Source organism: Lonchura striata, chromosome 11, assembly GCF_046129695.1.
Source record: "Lonchura striata isolate bLonStr1 chromosome 11, bLonStr1.mat, whole genome shotgun sequence".
Lineage (NCBI taxonomy): Eukaryota > Metazoa > Chordata > Aves > Passeriformes > Estrildidae > Lonchura > Lonchura striata.
This window is the reverse complement of record NC_134613.1, coordinates 10,630,168-10,647,054: the sequence shown is the minus strand read 5'-3', so window position 1 is coordinate 10,647,054 and position 16,887 is coordinate 10,630,168. Positions and strand designations below refer to the sequence as shown.

Below are 16,887 nucleotides of genomic sequence, written 5' to 3'. Positions count from 1 at the left end.
GAGCTCTTCTTTCTAACTGCTTCCAGGAGGCATCCCACAATCTACTCAGCTCCCATAAGACTGTCAGACTCATTCCAGCTCTGAACTATAGTAAATAGAAGGCAGCTTAACAACCTAACACTGGATTTATACTACCCACAATTCTACATAACCACCACACTTGAAGATTTTTTTCATTGTTTTAACTTACTTATTAAATCCACAGAACATACTTTATCACTTAATTGTTAATTCCCACAGTCCTGCTACTTAAAGAAAACTTATCTTTGAAGCAGCACATGACAGGGTCTCCAGGTATATCACTCTTTCTTTGATCCACCTAGATGCACACAGAATCATTCCCTAGTAAGTGTTTATGTAAATCCCTATCTCTACAGTATTTCAACACTCAGCCATCCCAGCTAGAATGCTCACAACTTATATTTATTTTCCATTAGCACCTCTAGGATGACACTTGTGGTTATTCAGATGTCTTTCCCGACCTTCAGAAGCCAGACTTGCTAAACTTGGTATTCTAGAACACTACAATGAGGATGCAGCCTTCACTCCAAAGCATTTCCCACTGATTATTCTTGATATGCATAGCTGCAAACACAAGCTAGCTCCGATAACAGAAACCATCCAAATAGGATTACAAGAAGCTACATGTTGGCTAATTTCCCTATGAGAAAGTATCTCTCTGTCCTGAAGACAGAGTCCTGTACAGATTTTAAAGGCAGAACACCCTTTACCCCAGGTTGACTTTTTTCCCCCTTTACCCCTGCTTAGGTACATTCATTTAAATATACATTTTAAGAGCATGACTTTCTCAGAGCATGGCCATGTCTACTGAAGTTTGCTGGCCAGGGAGTAGAGCTGTAAACCATTAATAACAATTTAAGCAGCACAGTGGAAATGCTGCACTTTGGCCAGGCTGTCCAACCAGTCCAACACTGTTGTGTCTCCCAGACAAAACCAAGTCAAGCATCAAATGTTTTTTTTTCCTGAGGGCTACTCATAATCCAGCTCACTGTATTTAAACTCATAAAAGGCAAGACAATTAGCCCACAGATTCAGCCTCCAGGATTTTTTAAACTTCATTTCAGTTAAAAAATATGTAAGAATTTAGGACCCTTCTTCCCAATTTTCTGCATGATAAAACTGCTTTACATACAAGCATCAGCATAGGGTGGGTTTGGTTTTGGTTTTTTTTTGACAAAACAAGTGTAGGAAGTGACACCTGATTCACAGGTGTCTTGTCTGACAACTTATCTGTCAAGGTATATAACTTAAAAGGTCTAATAGATAGGTTAGATAGGTAATGATTGAAGAATTGCCACAGAGCAGTAAATAGTACTAAAAAAACTACAGTAAGAGCTAAAGATATCTAAATTTTTCCTTTTTCAAATTCAGGACAGCCTAAAATGAGTTGCAGTAAGTTAATCTTGCAAAAAATTCACTTAGCAAAATTCATGAAAATAATTCTAAGTCTCACAAATCCAACCAGTAGGTTCTATTTGATGACTGCTGAACCAACCTACTTAAGAAGTTGAGCTCTTTAGGGGTGTGTTTAAGGCACATGGAATTGAAAGAGACACAACATAAATTTTCAGATTAGTCCAGTAATACTGAATCTGCTTTTTGTTCTGACAGGCTCATAGAACATAGAAGGCAGACTCATTTCATGAATTGAGCACTGTGCTGTATGGACAATTTAAAAGTACTTAAATTAAATGCCATAAAAAGAACATCTAGTGTAATAAAAACCTTAAATTGACAATATAAAGTCCTCTTTAATGCAAGAGTAACTAGCTCAGTTACTTCAGTCCATCTCAGCATGGCAGCATGCTCAGAACACCACTTTTAAAATTCAGCTTATCAAGTACTTCTCTGCAGGTATCCTCCTTTGTTTTCATAACCTACTCAAATATGGCCAACAATGATGTTGTTTAAACACATTTACCAGCTCTGAGTAATGAAGGCAATATGAATGATTACAGATTACTACAGAATCAAGAATTAAAAAACAATCCCTCAGACTTAATTAAGAACTGAAATTTTGTGGTCCAGTTTTCCTAAAGGACTATGTAAGACCATACATTCCTACAAAAGTGTCTGAACAACTTACAGTATTTTTCAAAAAATAGAATTTTAGGTAAAATCTACAGAAAAAAATATAGCTAAACTGTACAACATCAAAGAAATTCTTGACATGTCCTTAATTTAATAATAAGCAGGTGTTATCATGTGTTCAAGCACCACTTCAAAATTCAACTGTTCACTCAAGTTGTGTGGGCACCTTTCCCAAGCAAGAGTCATCAACTAATCTAGGAGTGTTGAAAGAAGGTGTGGATGGACAATTAACAGGATCAAGAAAAAATTAGAAAGCATAAGTTATTGGTAATGTATTAAATAAAAAGCTGCCTGAAAATAGAGTTAAACAATCCACAGACAATGTTTCCCTTCTGAATGCATTAGCATCTCAGGAATTCCCAGTTCTAATGTAAATTTGATTATCAGACATCATTCAAGTTTTTTAAGCTCTGTCCTCAAAATCACTATGAAGTATTCAGCATATTTCTGACATTCTACAGTGGATAGGAATTCTGGTCAAGACATTCTATGATTAATATATTGCAAATATTTGTACTGAAAAAGGGAAGAAAACTTTCCAGTTTCTCTGGAGGGGAAGAGATGTGTTCAGTAAGTAAACAAGTGCAAGTGCACATTTTGTGATCAGGTGCAAACTGTATAAAATCCAATGTCAGTTTAAGTGATGTCCCAACTTCCTTTTTGAAACTACTGACATTACCTTGACATGCAAAAGGAAATTCTCTTTTTAAAATGCTTCACTGTATCTCAAGACAATGCCAAAAGCATTGCTCTTCTTTGAATCAATCCATGTATGTTGGGGAGTCTGTGCTATATTTTGCTTTTTTTGGGGGAAGGACTGTGGGATGAGTTCAAAAACTGTTTTATATTAGCCATGTTCATGGCATTAATACTGGGCATTCATTAACTTTGTGTGAGCCTTCCCTGGACTCACAGGGCACCTAAATTAAATCATACTAGAACACTCAATATGAACTGGCAGGTGGAAGAGCTCTGACCACACAACCAGGATAATTTCAAACCTTCGCATTCCAAGTTGAAGCATTATAGGAATAGGCACATTTTACACCACTGAGGAAGCAATAATGCCAATTAATCTAATACACAGTTTATTATTAAAAATAATTAATAAGGATTTGTAGCTCAGTTTCAGCAATTTTAATTGTCCTACTAAGTTAGTATTTCAGCATTGAATAGTGTGGGTGGTTCCATCTAGTTCATTGCATTTACCCTAAGAAGTGGTATTTTATATTACCAAACAAAGATTTTGAAAAATTTCTATTCTGAGCAGTATATTGTGTAGCATCTAACTTTCAGTTAGTTAAACAGAGAAGTGATGGCACATTATACATTCATTTGTAGAATTACTGAATCTGGTATGAAAAAAGGTAGCTTTGGGTTTAATTACATCATTTCAGTATCTATTTTATTATTTAACTATTAGCCCATAGTTAAATGGTCCCTTTAACTTGGTATAAATATGTAATATTTAAATTGTGGTTTTATTTTTTCCTTTTTCAACAGAAGGGGTACTATGAGATACAGTTCTTAAATCTAAACAGCCCACTGAAAATAACAAATGCTACTTACACAAACCTAAAATACTGGTAGCTGCCAGCCATTTTCTGGACAATGAAACTGTTAAGTCTGATGAATGCTTATCTGGCATATGTCAGCACTGCCACTGAAAAGGCTGGTACTGCATCCTCTCTCTCACCACTGCTGCTTAGTTCTGCACTCCTTCTTAGAGCAAATTTGCCTCTACACTAAACAGAAGAACCAATTAACCTCACTGAAAAATAAGCAGCCAAATCACTTTCCCATCTTGACTGGCCATGTGAACAGCAGGTGCTTCCTCTGGCACACACCAAAAGATGAAGTTTAGAAGTTCCAACTGGTCACAGAGATACAGCCTGAGAACCACTGTGGCCCAGCTTCACTTGCTGCTGCCAGCAGAAAACAGCAGTAAATATTAGGACAGCTTTTCCATTGTTTCCTGGCTACAAAACACAGCCATTTCATCAGAATCCAAATCAAAATACAAGACTGTCATTTCAGTCCTAAGTAGAAGCTGTTTACTGTATTTATTAAGTTGAGGGGATGCAAGCTGGACAGCTGTGTGCCAAAAAAACACTACACCTGGACAAACCCTAATTGACCATTTGGTAAAAGGCCATTCAAAAAAGACCATGCATAAGTTTCCAGAACCTCAACTCTCACGTTGACTGAATGTTTTTAAGTTTCACCATCTGTTTTTAAATGCCACAGCACTTTAAGAGTCCACAGCCTATATCTACATCGTTCAAATGTTCTGCAAAAGCTTTATTTCCTACCTTCACACAAAGTAATTAGAATACTTGATAGAACGGTTTTACTTTTGTCCTTCTCAGAGATGACATAAATCACTTAGTAATTCACAATTAAACCAGCTGCAACTGCAAAAGCCAGTCCTGTTTATACAGCTTCTCAAACTGCTACACACCTTCAAAGCAAATAAACAGACTCTGTGAAGTAAAACACAAATCACTTGATCCTTCCTAATTATATTTAGAGCAAAATTAAAATATTTTGTAAGAACATATCCAAATTGATTAACACAAACTTTGGACTAAATTTATGTCCTGTCAACTACCCTCTCTTTGGCAGGAAGTGTTAGATGTGCCATAGGAAATTACCCAAATCTTAGATTATGAACTGGTTGGACTTTACAGTCAGTTTCCAATCAGCCTCCTCAGTTAAGGATTTGTGCCTCAAACCATAGGGATTTATGACCAATCCCACGTATAAACACCAACATTTTTTTTTATGAGTAACAACCAAAATATTTATAAACCTGATAGACTAAAGTCTGGTCTTCCTCTGTGAAGTAAGAGAGGAATTTTTTTTTTAGACATTATCCTAGGTGCAACTACCATTTTTACAGGATAAGGATTTTCAACCCCCACCCCCCCCCCCAACACAGAGAGAACTCAGAGACTAAGCCAGCAGCTCTATCTTACAGAAGATTATTATGGGATCTTTACCAATGACAAGACGAAGCTGCTCAAATGGCCTGAAATGTGGCCTGGTCCCAGCAAGAATGGTCTCATTCTTCCTCCCATCACTCCTTCAGGTCATACTGATCCTTTTTTCCCCAAGTAATTTTTAGACAGATTAGTTCCCAGATGCTATTCCTTGCATGGCTTTAACACTAGCAGTGTTAGCACAAGGATGATGCTGGGAATGTGGTTAGGCCTGTTTCCCTCTGCAGCAGTGCACACTTCAGTGAGCTTAAATTATCCACCAGCCTGAAGCTTAGAAGTGGCAGCATTAGGCTCAAACTGAACTTCACTGTTTTGCAATCTTGCTGGAGATTTAAAAGTAGCAAGGTTTACACTGTGAGGAGCCTCTGAAGCATTCTACTCTGCAGTCTTGTTTATTAGAACAATTTAAAAGAGAAAACTAGAGACCACCACTGAAGTTACAGCAGAGACAGCAGCACTATGACTCTTCTTTAAACAATAAAATTCCTTGGACTAAAAATCACACTTGAAAACATGGTTTTAAGGACAGGACTTCAAATTCAGGATTTGGGCTGTAGTTCTATAGCATTTAGAAATACAACCCTAATGCTAACCTTCTGGGAGCATGCACTGAAATCCAGCCATTACATCAGAAACCTCCAGGAACAACACTTCATTCCCTAAAGAAATGACAAGCTGGCACAAAACCAAAATACTTACTCAAGAAACAATATCCCAAACAGATTCAGGAGACCTAGGTTTACATTTTCTCTGTTAAACTTCTTTTGTGCTACACATGGCTAACAATTATTAATCAAGTTCTAAATACTTAAATTGTAACTCAAATAACCAGAAAAACAAGGGCATTACACATTCCTGAAATATATAAGAGAGTGGTGCTGCAAAAGGAGGGAGTCATAGAAACTAAGATACAGATATAAATATTTTAACTTTCTTCCTCTTTCTCCTGGGTTATACAAAAAGCAGGCAATTTCAAATTGCAACAAGATCTTCCTAAGTGAAAACCTACAAATTATACTTCAGTTGATCACACTGAATATCTAACTTTGTACTGGATCTTACATGTTAAATACAAGGCAAAGCATATCTTGTAACAGTAATCATCTTTCCCCATGTCAAATAATTTCTAAATTTCACACTAGCACAAAATATCAGATAACACCAGTACACACAAAACAGAACATTTTTGGCCTATTTTGTATCTTCAAATGCAATTTGAAATGTTACTTTTGCTCAATTAGATTTCCTAATGCAGTTTGGCACAATTCTTAAAAAAAACCCCAAACATATATGCAACACAAAACTGCATTATAAGCTCAGAATCAACTACCATTCTGTTCTGAGTATGATTCCATTATTTAAGCTTCAAAGTGTATTAATAGTTACCATCAGATGTTTGAATAAGTGCTTGCAAGTAACAATTTCATACCTAAACTGGACATAAGAGAAAAATACTTCACAGAAACTGCAAACAGTGCAATATAGTGTATAGTGTATTCTAGCTAATGTTATTGTGGTGGTTGTATTTCATCCTTTCCATTTCACTACAATTAAAATACATGAATAAAATATTTAAAGCAAACAACTTTTACCATATCACTAACCTTCCATGAGCATGGAAATCTAGGCGCAAGAACTGCTCTTCATGTGACACTGCTCTTTTGGCACGCTGGTGTTTTTGGTGTAACAAATCCACATCGTAGGACAGTCCTTCATAGTGTCTAATGTACTTATTCAGAGGATTTCCATATTGGCCTGAAAAACAGAGACAAGCAAGGTTATAACCATACTGCCAGGCATGGCAGACCTGTGGTGCAAAGCAGTTGGTAACAAGGACCCAAATTCCACATTATACCCATTTTAAGTTATTTTTCTGCTTTCTACACATCAGATTCATTCTACTCTAGTCCCACAGGCAGGACACAAAATTTGCAGCTACAAATGCATCAGATGGGCCTTGGAAAGCATCTTTCACTTGAATTTCAATCAAAACAAGTATAGTTCATTTACACCAAAACTACCCCACAGTGCAAACTACATCACTGTCAACAGGAATGCTTGAGAGATGCTTTAGAAAATAACTGATTCAAAACAAGAAGTGCAACAGCTGAATATCTTTTCAGGTTCCCTGAAATTGTGCTTCCAGCTTCACTCTGCAGTCATGACACCACACTATCTCCTCAGAATGTTTGTATTCTACATGTGAAATATCCAGGGAAATTAAGAGCAAATCATGCCACCTAGCAACACATTTTGTATCACATGGAATGTTCTACCGCATGGAAAAGTTTTATTAAAGTTTATCTCCAGAGATGTAGATTCAGTTCAGTCTATTTTGTATTTAGGGTAATATATATGACTTATGTTAATACAAGTACATGGCAGAAAATGGCAAAGATTTTGACCCTCTTATCCTGATGGAGGAGAGACACTAACCACCAAAAAAAACCCAAAATAAAACTTGTGGAGAAAACCATAAGAACTCTGAATTATGCAAGAAGAAACATCTTCTTGTAATCAATTTAACTTCAAACCAACCTAAATGTTAGTTCTCAGGCACTACATGTGGCATTTTTCTTCAGATACCTAAAAAGATGACCAAATAAATTAAAACTTTCAAATGCATTGCTTGCATTTAGAAGCCACGTGCACAAGATGATATTGCTGTATCTGTTTAAAATTCAATTAATGCTACACTGCAGAGAAATCACATTCAAATTTTCTCACATTACCATAGGCTTGTGCAAATGTTGACTCTTAACTGCAAATACAGTCCAATAACAAAACTTCTTCGTAATCTCCTCTCACTCTTAGTCTCAAAATACATGTCTATTCTCAATCAGCTATTCAGAAAGGAAAGTGTCTTAGGTGTCTTAAAATGTTTAAAATGTGTGGTTCAAGAAAGTCTACATTAATTCTAATCTCAGTAAAACACAGGACTATTACAAAGTTTCAGTAACTAGCAGGAGTTTTGAGGATGCAGGATATTGTCTATGTCTGTTGCTTCTCTCATCACTCCAACATAATCCCTCCAAAATGAACCATAACACCTCTTACAACCCAAGAACTTCTATAAACCGAACCAAAATGTCCTGAGATCATGCACAATATACGTGTGCCTGACTACAGATACATGCTTTCCAATTCCAGGTGGATGACCCAGAAGTATCAACATTCAAGAAGACAAGCTTAAAAATTAATTGATATAGGCTAAAACTTAAAAGTTTTAATTGTTAAATGAACCTGAATCTAGAATATTATACTAATAACTCGCTTTAAGAAATTGGTCAAAACTAGACAGTAAGTACACTGCAGAATTTGTAAACTTTGGTGCTTCAGGATCATCTTTAAATTTTCTGAAAGGAAAGGTTGTAGGAAGCTTGTAATAATGAACTCCTTTAATTGTTACAGACCATTTTTCTTCTGAGTATTTCAAGATACACTTTGAATGCTTCAGGCACCCAGAAAAAAAGTTTTGAAGTGTGACAACTTATTGAAGACTCAATAACACTTGGCACTCGATCCAGGTCTCATGACCACATAAAAAGATGAGAGACAGCATTTAACTGAGTCACAAAGAATAGTTTTTAAGTGCTAACTACTGTGACAAGACAGCAAAGGACTACTGACATTAGAAGTTTTATAACTGTTCTCTCTGCTAAGGAAAAGCAGAGGGTTTTAAGCAAAGATCTTTCTTCTTAAAAAAAACCAATTCATATGCTTGGTATGATCACACAGGGAAGCAACACTTTCTTTTCCCTTTCTCCAAAACTTAAAGAACTCCTTATGTTTTAAGTACTCTCATAGCAAACACTTAACACAAACACTCCTACTGCTCTCTTCTTGCTTAAGCAGAGCAGCTGCACACCACCTAGAGCATTATGGCTTCTCCAAAAAGGGACTTACAGCTTTAAGATGAACAGTTTCACTTCAAGAAGCCTCTATAACATCAACATTGCTACAGCATTCAAAGTCTGCAACTGATCACACTCTCCTTTGTAATCAAACTAGCTACCTATCAAAAGGGATTATCTCTTTACAAAGGTAGCTTAATAAGTAGCTCAACCTTGGTAACACAAGACTCTATAGAAGATTCTGAAGAAAAAGTTCATTAAACTGAAAGAAAATTTCACTGAGGTACATGAGGCAGGTAGAACTGCTGGCTCCAGTTCCTAAGTAGAAGACTGCAAAAAAAAGCTGAAGAAGACTTTCACAGAAACCAGAAGTGGCACATCCCAAGAAATCATGATAGCACATACCAGATCCCAACCTCTGTTACAAACTATTGCCGTTATTTTCAGTAAATGAAAAACTAGCGGATTGGGCATTTTTAACAAAGATCGCATGACAAAGATTTTTTTCAATTAAGGATACAGTCAGGAAGCCCACGGTGAGAAACACTGAACCATGAACACCTAAACGTAGTTTATGGGAACCACTCTACAAATTCCATGTGTCATATTGCTATCAACAAAACAAAACAGCGTGATGCCTTCCAGGCAATCTGGTGGAATAAAACAACATTACACTTCACCTAAACACTAAGCTAGGAGACAGAAACCCTTTAGGACACAGACATCAGAGAGTGACAGGGGGATGATGGCATTTCAACTTGACAGTATAGTCTTCCAAAGACTTGCTAAACTCGATGTGGCATTTCCTATGACAAATTCCCTGCAGGAATGAGGCTTTACGCTCATAGCTTAGAACCAAACACCAGGAAGGACTTAAAACAGAATCCAGCAGAGCATTTAGGCAAATGTCTCAGTGTGCCAGTCCCTGTGAAAGATGTTTTGTGTGTGAGGATATACAACTCTTCAGGATCCCTAGAGAGCTGTAAAGTATCTACAGTTGTTGTTGTTGTGAACAAACAAATCCCACCGGACAGGTATGGAGTCTGAGACGTGTACTCTCACCTTCTAACCAGTCTTATGCAAAGGCTAAATTGGATCATCCATGTGATTTTAGCTGTAAGCTTCCTGGCACAAGTGAGCAGAGAGATGTAATAGTTGTTTGGTGCTATGTGCTAAATGATTCTGGTCGGTTATTTCCCCAGAGAAAACCATGAAGAGCTTCTCCCCCCAGACAAACCTTTCTCAGTCTGCAGGAGAGAAGCAGCACTTGCAGCACATGACATGAGCTAGGGAACACTTCAGCCACCTGGATATACAGAAGTCCAAAGGATCAAACGGGATGCATCCAGGAGTGCTGAGGGGGCTGGCTGACACCACTTCAAGGATTCCATCACCTTTCTGAAAAGCTACTGTTATAGAGGGGAGTTCCTGACAAATGTCATCCCCACCTTCAAGGAGGAGGGCCTGGAGAATTACAGGCTGGTTAGACTAATCAGTGTCTGTGAAGATTCTGGAGCACATTTTTATGAAAGCCAGCTCCATGCACAAAAAAAAAGACTAGTAATAAACAGTACTGAAAGTTTACCCATGTATATATAAATATCTATTAATTTTGTACACATCATTATAAAACAGAATGACATTTAACTTCCCGTAAGAGGATAAATCAAGCACGCACTGTTCTGAAAGACGACGTTTGCATTAAACCACTCAGATTAAGACTTGCATGACAAATGCAAATAGCTCAAACACAACTCAAGTTTGTTTGTGGGGTGAAAAAAAGCACAAAATACAACTTGATAAGAGATCAGAAATTGTTCAGAAGCCAAGCTAACTCACCAGACAAGTCTTATTACTGCAAGCATCATCACTAATTTGCAGATCTAAAATGCCAGCATGTGATAAACATCTTGTAGAGAATTATTATTATAATTTCAATTAAGATAATCAAAGCAACTTTTGCTTCAAGTTGTTTTCAACACAGAGTTTATCTATCTTACAAAAAAAGCGCCATTTACATGGGACATTAAAGAATGTACACAGCATTCAGATTTAGCAAGGCAGAAATTCTATGATATACCTCCTGACTTGGACTTCTCCAAAGCATTTATTCAGGCTGTTGTTTCAAAACTGCCAGCAGAAGGGCAGGCCCTGCTGCCCTTTTACACCTACTCTGTTTCCATTCTTCCCTTGCACTGGCACTAGAGTCAGCTGAAAAAATATTCTCTCTCTTCTGATCAAGTGAGTTTCTGGTGAAAGAAAAACATGTAATCAAGAAGTCAGGTCAGGATCATTTCCCTTAACTGAGGCTTCAATTTAGGGTATGGTCAGACTGTATGGCAACACCAGTGCAAGCATATGTCTGCTTTTTATTGACCCTCTTCCCCTCCACCCTGTGAAAGTCCCAGGTCTTCTTCCCCATCAGGCCTGGGTTTGCTCAATAAAGCAACTCTAGTTACACAACTGGCAGGAACTGACCGATTTTTTTTCTTTGGATTGACTTCTCATGCCAGGAGGAGAGGGGGGAGTGCACGGCCAGGGCAGGACCACCAGACAGGAGTAACTCAGTACAGTGGCTCTGTATTACTGCAAAGACAAACCTTTGGATCTTCTAAAAGTATAAACAAACTGCAGTCTGAGGCTTTTGGGCAACATTATTTCAAAGCAACCACCTAAACACCTGATTTTATTTATTTTTAATTACCACAGACATTTCTGAAACAACCATCTGACAGCTGTCTTGACTAGCCACTGTCATAGCCATAATGTTTTTATTTTAAACGCCAAATAAATACTGGAGGTTGAGTGCTGCCATATTTATGAAGGCTACTGTTCTACCCAATTTATAGTAAGAACGCAACTAAATCACTCAGATGCTGATAGCTCATAAATGCCTTCCCACAACTCCCCCATGTGTCCAGAAAAAAAGCAGAATTTCTCCCAGGCTCACTGGGAAATAGGCAGTTCAATATCCAGCACCACAAGACACTACTACTTGGAAGTCCTAGCAACATAAAAAGAGCATGTTGTACCAGTGACAACAAACTATTTATCACAGATTTGCAATGATATTTAGCATTTCATTAGCCTAGCCAAAGCATGGTCACTCTTGTTAAATACAAGCTTGTCAGAGGCCTCAACAGTTCTGCTTTGTGTTTGCTACTGCCCTTTTTTTTTTTTTTTTTATGACCCTTAGGCAGAAGGAGAGGTTAAATCAGTTATTTCCATTCCTCTATGAACATCATTATGTATGGATAATTAAGTACTGATTAATACACCTGCATGCATCTTCATCACGTGCAAAAAAGCATGCTGCAGTCAGCTGCCAATAATACTGCCCAACTTAAGCACCACTTCACACACATCAAAATTCATGACGGCACCAGTGAGTGAAAAGATGCCTTAAGCCAAGCAATTCCAGGGGTGTTGGGAAAATGCCGAGATTCACTTTAAAAATAAAGAATTCTTAAAAGCCAAGGTACATATACCCTATCTCAAATAGACCCCATATACCAGAAACAAAATTCTAGCTTTCTCTAATTACTAACAGAAAGAAAATAAATGGTATGGCTTTTCCTTCTTATACTATTGAAACAGTATTCAAACTGACCTGCTGGACCACTGGTTTTATGAAAGTAATATTTATGCAGTGGAAGCAAAGAAAGCAGAAAATCACTAGAAGTAATCTAATACCAGAACCTGATCAAGAACATTTCTGGACCTATTGGGCTAAACTTCTGATAATGTGTCTGCTTTAACCACACAGACATAACCTACCAAAAGCTATGAAGCAGCCCAAGACATTCTCTGCAGTACATTTCACCAGTGCAGCAGCACTACTGATTGCTTTTGATTGCATTCCACTCACATAATTTTAAGAACAATACAAACTACAACTGAAAAGAATTTTTTAGACAAAACTAAGATTTCACTAAACCTTCTCAAATAAACCATCCAAATTATGCTGTGCCATTTTTTAGAAGTTGATTTTATGATTCATACTTAGCTGTGAGCTAATGTTACAGTTGGTTCAGTTAATCTATACCTTTATATCTAAAGACTATTACAAGAGAATATGTAGAGTGTCTGCACAGTACACAGGCACAAGGCCTTGCATAATTCTGAAAGAGTCCAAACTCGGGTATCCCATAAAAATACTCCAACTTAGACCAAACATGCAAACCCCTAATTATTTTTAAAGTGCAGATTAATGAAATCTCCAAAATTATTACCATTTAATACCTATGGGGCTTAAAACCAGACATAACAGATAAAGGTAACTTAGCTTCAAGATCTGTGTAAAATGAATGAGATCAGATACACTGCACATAAATGAAATGTAAATTATTGGGGTCTTTTCAGTCCTTTCCAGTTTGCACTGCTTGCACAGTAACTTCTTTAAAAATCATGAACTTGTCCTTTCCACACAGATATTAATGCCTGCCTAGAAGGAAAAATACACAAATTAAGAACCCTATTTTTCAATAAATAAAAACATCTGCAGTATCTAAGAAACTCTAAAAATTGCACACAGGTAAAATAGACCTTCCTAACCTTAAAAGTCTGTTTTTAATTTAACACAGAACTATGACAAATCTTTCATAATTACATTAAAACTTTTACCAAAAAATGTTCTACTGGGTATTTTAGAGATGTGTATCGGCCCTATCACTAGATTTCTATCCAGCATTATTAGTCTTTCTTTAAAGATTTACCTGCACTGCTACACACCAAAGACATGTACTTCTGCCAACTGCTAGTGAGGTGTACTTCTCAGTGCCCAGAAATGTTGAAGGTGTCCATACTTCTCTCAAAAAAAAAAAAAAAATTAACAGGAATTTCTGAAATTTATTTCACGAACTTTATTCTACATACCCAAAGGACTGAACTTTACATTTTTACTACGACTTTTAAGGCACAACTGCCTGCCTGGAATTAAATAGTGAAAACAACCCTTACAACTGGTTAATTAATTAATTTGAGTTAGTTCTGTGGCAGCACCATTTAGTTCAGAAAATAAAGACACCTTGAAAGCATGCCAACAATTAAGTCTGAAATATCTCGATAGTTTACAAGAATTTACAAAGAAAAACCTAAATTCTTTGGTGCATCCCATTTCTAATCATATAAAGAACAGGATGGCTTCTGACCATGCAAATCACCCTGCTTTTTATCTCACGGCTTAGCCACGATTAGAACCTACTGAAGTTTCCTATAGTTTGATGTTACTTTTTGAGAATGTATTGAAGACCGGGATTTAGTACTAGCTTCATTGTTTATAAACCTACATATTGATGCACATAGACAGAGCCCAGATACATCAGAGGTGCCAAATGAAACAGAGGAAACAAGTCTTTATCAGTTGTTCCACCCACAGTTCTGTAGAAACACCCTCCCAAGTCCATCCTTTCCGAAACTCTTTCTCTGTACAAAGTCGAAACCATGATTCCCTGCCATGATTTAACCAATTAAACATTACCAGGCGCAGCGAAGAAACTGCCCAGATCCTAAAGCCGACAAACAATTCCTAACGGGAGCCGATACAGTTACACATCCCCATAAACACAAGCGGGTTTTGTTCCGGCCTGGGAGAGCTGAGACCCTCATGGAAGTCCCGGTCACACTTCGGGAAGAACCCCGGCTCCTCTTTTATTTCCTTAAGCTGAACTTTCCGCCTGCCCGTCCTTCCTGGTTTCGGGCAGAGAGAAGCAGCCGCGGGAGCAGGGAGCCGGTAAGCGGCCACCGGGACCGGGCGGGAAGAACTGAGTGACGGAAGCGAAGCCGGTCAGGGAAAACAAACACAGCCGAGCGCGGAGAGAGGCACCGAGCGGGGAGGAGAGCGGAGGGCAACTGACCCGGTCCTCGGCGGGGAAAGTCCCGGGGACGGCGCGGGGGCGCCAGGCCGGCCCGGGCGGCGGAGGAGAGGCCCGGGCGGGCTGAAGCGGCGGCGGAACGGGGAGCCCGGCTGGCGGCCCAGCCGCGGCCCTGGCGCCGGGGCGCCCCGGAGAGCGGGGCCCGCCGCCCCCGGCCCCGAGCGCCGGAGACGGGGGAGAGAGTGAGAGGGAAGGAGGAGGGAGAGAGGAAGGGAGACGGCCCCAGAGCAGGGCCCCGCGAGGCCGGGCGGCTCCTCACCTCCAGCGCCCGCCGCGCAGGAGCACAGCAGGATTATCGTCCCCGCCAGATCCATCTCCGCCGGGCGCAGGCCCCGCCGCCGCCGCCACCGCCGCCGCCTACCCACGGCACATCCGCCCCAGACCGGCGCCGGGCGGGATGGGGAGGGGCGAGCTGGGCGCCTCCCTCCGCTTTGTCCCCCGGCGCTCCGAGGAACTGTTCCGCCCACGGTACGGCCGCCGACCGGCCGGGACCGACGGCTCCCCCGGCAGCGCTGCCCCCTCCCTCCGCCCGCGCGCGCGCCAGACGCCGCCGGCGGGCGGGGCCGCGGGGCGCGCCCAGAGGGCGCGAACGCCCCGCCCCGCCGCGCGCGCCGGGGGCGGGGCCCGGCGGAAGGGGCGGGCCCGGACACGCCCCGGGCGGGGCCGCAGACGGGCGGGGCTCCCCGCCGCTTCCGGCGCGCCCCGGGCCGGCGCCGCGCGGCCGTCACCCAAGTACGAACGCATCGTACGAGCTGCTGTCCTTTGTCCCCTTACCGCATACGTGGCTTTTCCTTGCAGAGAACTAACTTACTTTTAGAGTTTTGCTCTGGTTTCCTTCATCTCTTACCGGACACACATTTTTTCCTTGCACAAACTAATTTACTTACTTTCAGAGTTTTTAGGTCACCGACTTCTCCCGATGCTTTACATGTTGTGAAGTGTTGTAGTGTCCCCAGTGAACAGGGACGTGTCATTCTGAGATTGTCTTGAACAACTTTCCCAATTCAAAAGTACGGGAGAATCCTCCCGTGGAAATATAAATGTGACATATCTGAACAAAATGTTTCCTCCCTTGTTTGTCCTAATGCTAATTCTTCCATCAACTGTGCCTCCTCAAAGATTTGTTTTTTATATTAGAGTCCGTGCCAAGTTTCTCAGTTTACTGTCAGCCCTTTATATTTGTGCTTTTCTATTCCTATTGCCATGTCAGAATAAAAAACAACTTCCCTCTGAACACTGATACAGGTGAGAGAAGGTGTTATGGAAATGCACGTAGAATATAAGATTATAGTGAATGTACCTCAGGTAAGGCTGCAGAAGTTGATGCAAGTGTTTACAGACTTCAAATTAGAGAGCTGCTGAGAATAAAATGAGAGGATATATCCTTATCATCCCAAGACTATTTAAAATTTGTGATTAAAAGCTGAAGATTTCTGTAGGGAGAGGAGAGGTTCACTGGGGTAAAGTCTGAGTAATACACCCACATTAATTCTTACAGAATCACAGAATGTTAAGGTGTTGGAATGATCTCAAGGAACATTAATTCCAGCCCCCTGCCAAGGTCAGGGACACCAGGTTGCTCAAGACCTTCTCCAACCTGGACTTGAACACTTCCAGGGACGGGGCATCTGCAGCCTCTCTATGCAACTTGTGCCAGTGCCTCACCACCCTCACAGTAAAGAATATTTTCCCAATACTTAACCTAAATTTCCTCCCTTTCAATTAGCCTATACAATCAAATGGTTGAAGTTATCTATTACACGCGCCACGGTCGTATTTTTTATAGTACGACTGTCTAAGAAACCGCAAGGAACAGCACCGAGCACCCTCGGCAGAGCCGGACTCACCTGTTTCCCTCCCCTTCGCGCCGCCCGCCCCGCCCCGGCCCCCCCGCCCCGGGCCCCGCCGTGACCCGCGGCCGCTCCCCCCGCCCGCACGTCCCCGGCGGGGCGGAGCTGGCGCCGCTGCTGTGATGGCGTCGCGGGCGTTGCGGGCGGAGGCGCAGCCGCTGCGGTGCCAATAGAGAGCGGAGCGGCCGGGCCGGGC

At 40.5% G+C, this 16,887-nt stretch overlaps 1 protein-coding gene across 1 annotated transcript in view; it reads right to left on the bottom strand.

Annotated features, from left to right (window-relative positions):
- The window catches only part of ADAM10 (ADAM metallopeptidase domain 10), a 42,307-nt gene extending 26,954 nt beyond the window's left edge, over positions 1 to 15,353 (bottom strand). Inside the window, exons 1-2 of the mRNA XM_021532052.2 lie at positions 15,101 to 15,353; positions 6,719 to 6,869 (exon numbers count right to left, since the gene is read on the bottom strand). Coding sequence (XP_021387727.1) covers positions 6,719 to 6,869; positions 15,101 to 15,155 — 206 coding nt within the window. The 5' untranslated portion in view covers positions 15,156 to 15,353. The remainder of the gene's footprint in view (positions 1 to 6,718; positions 6,870 to 15,100) is intronic.
- Positions 15,354 to 16,887: the final 1,534 nt, after the last annotated feature.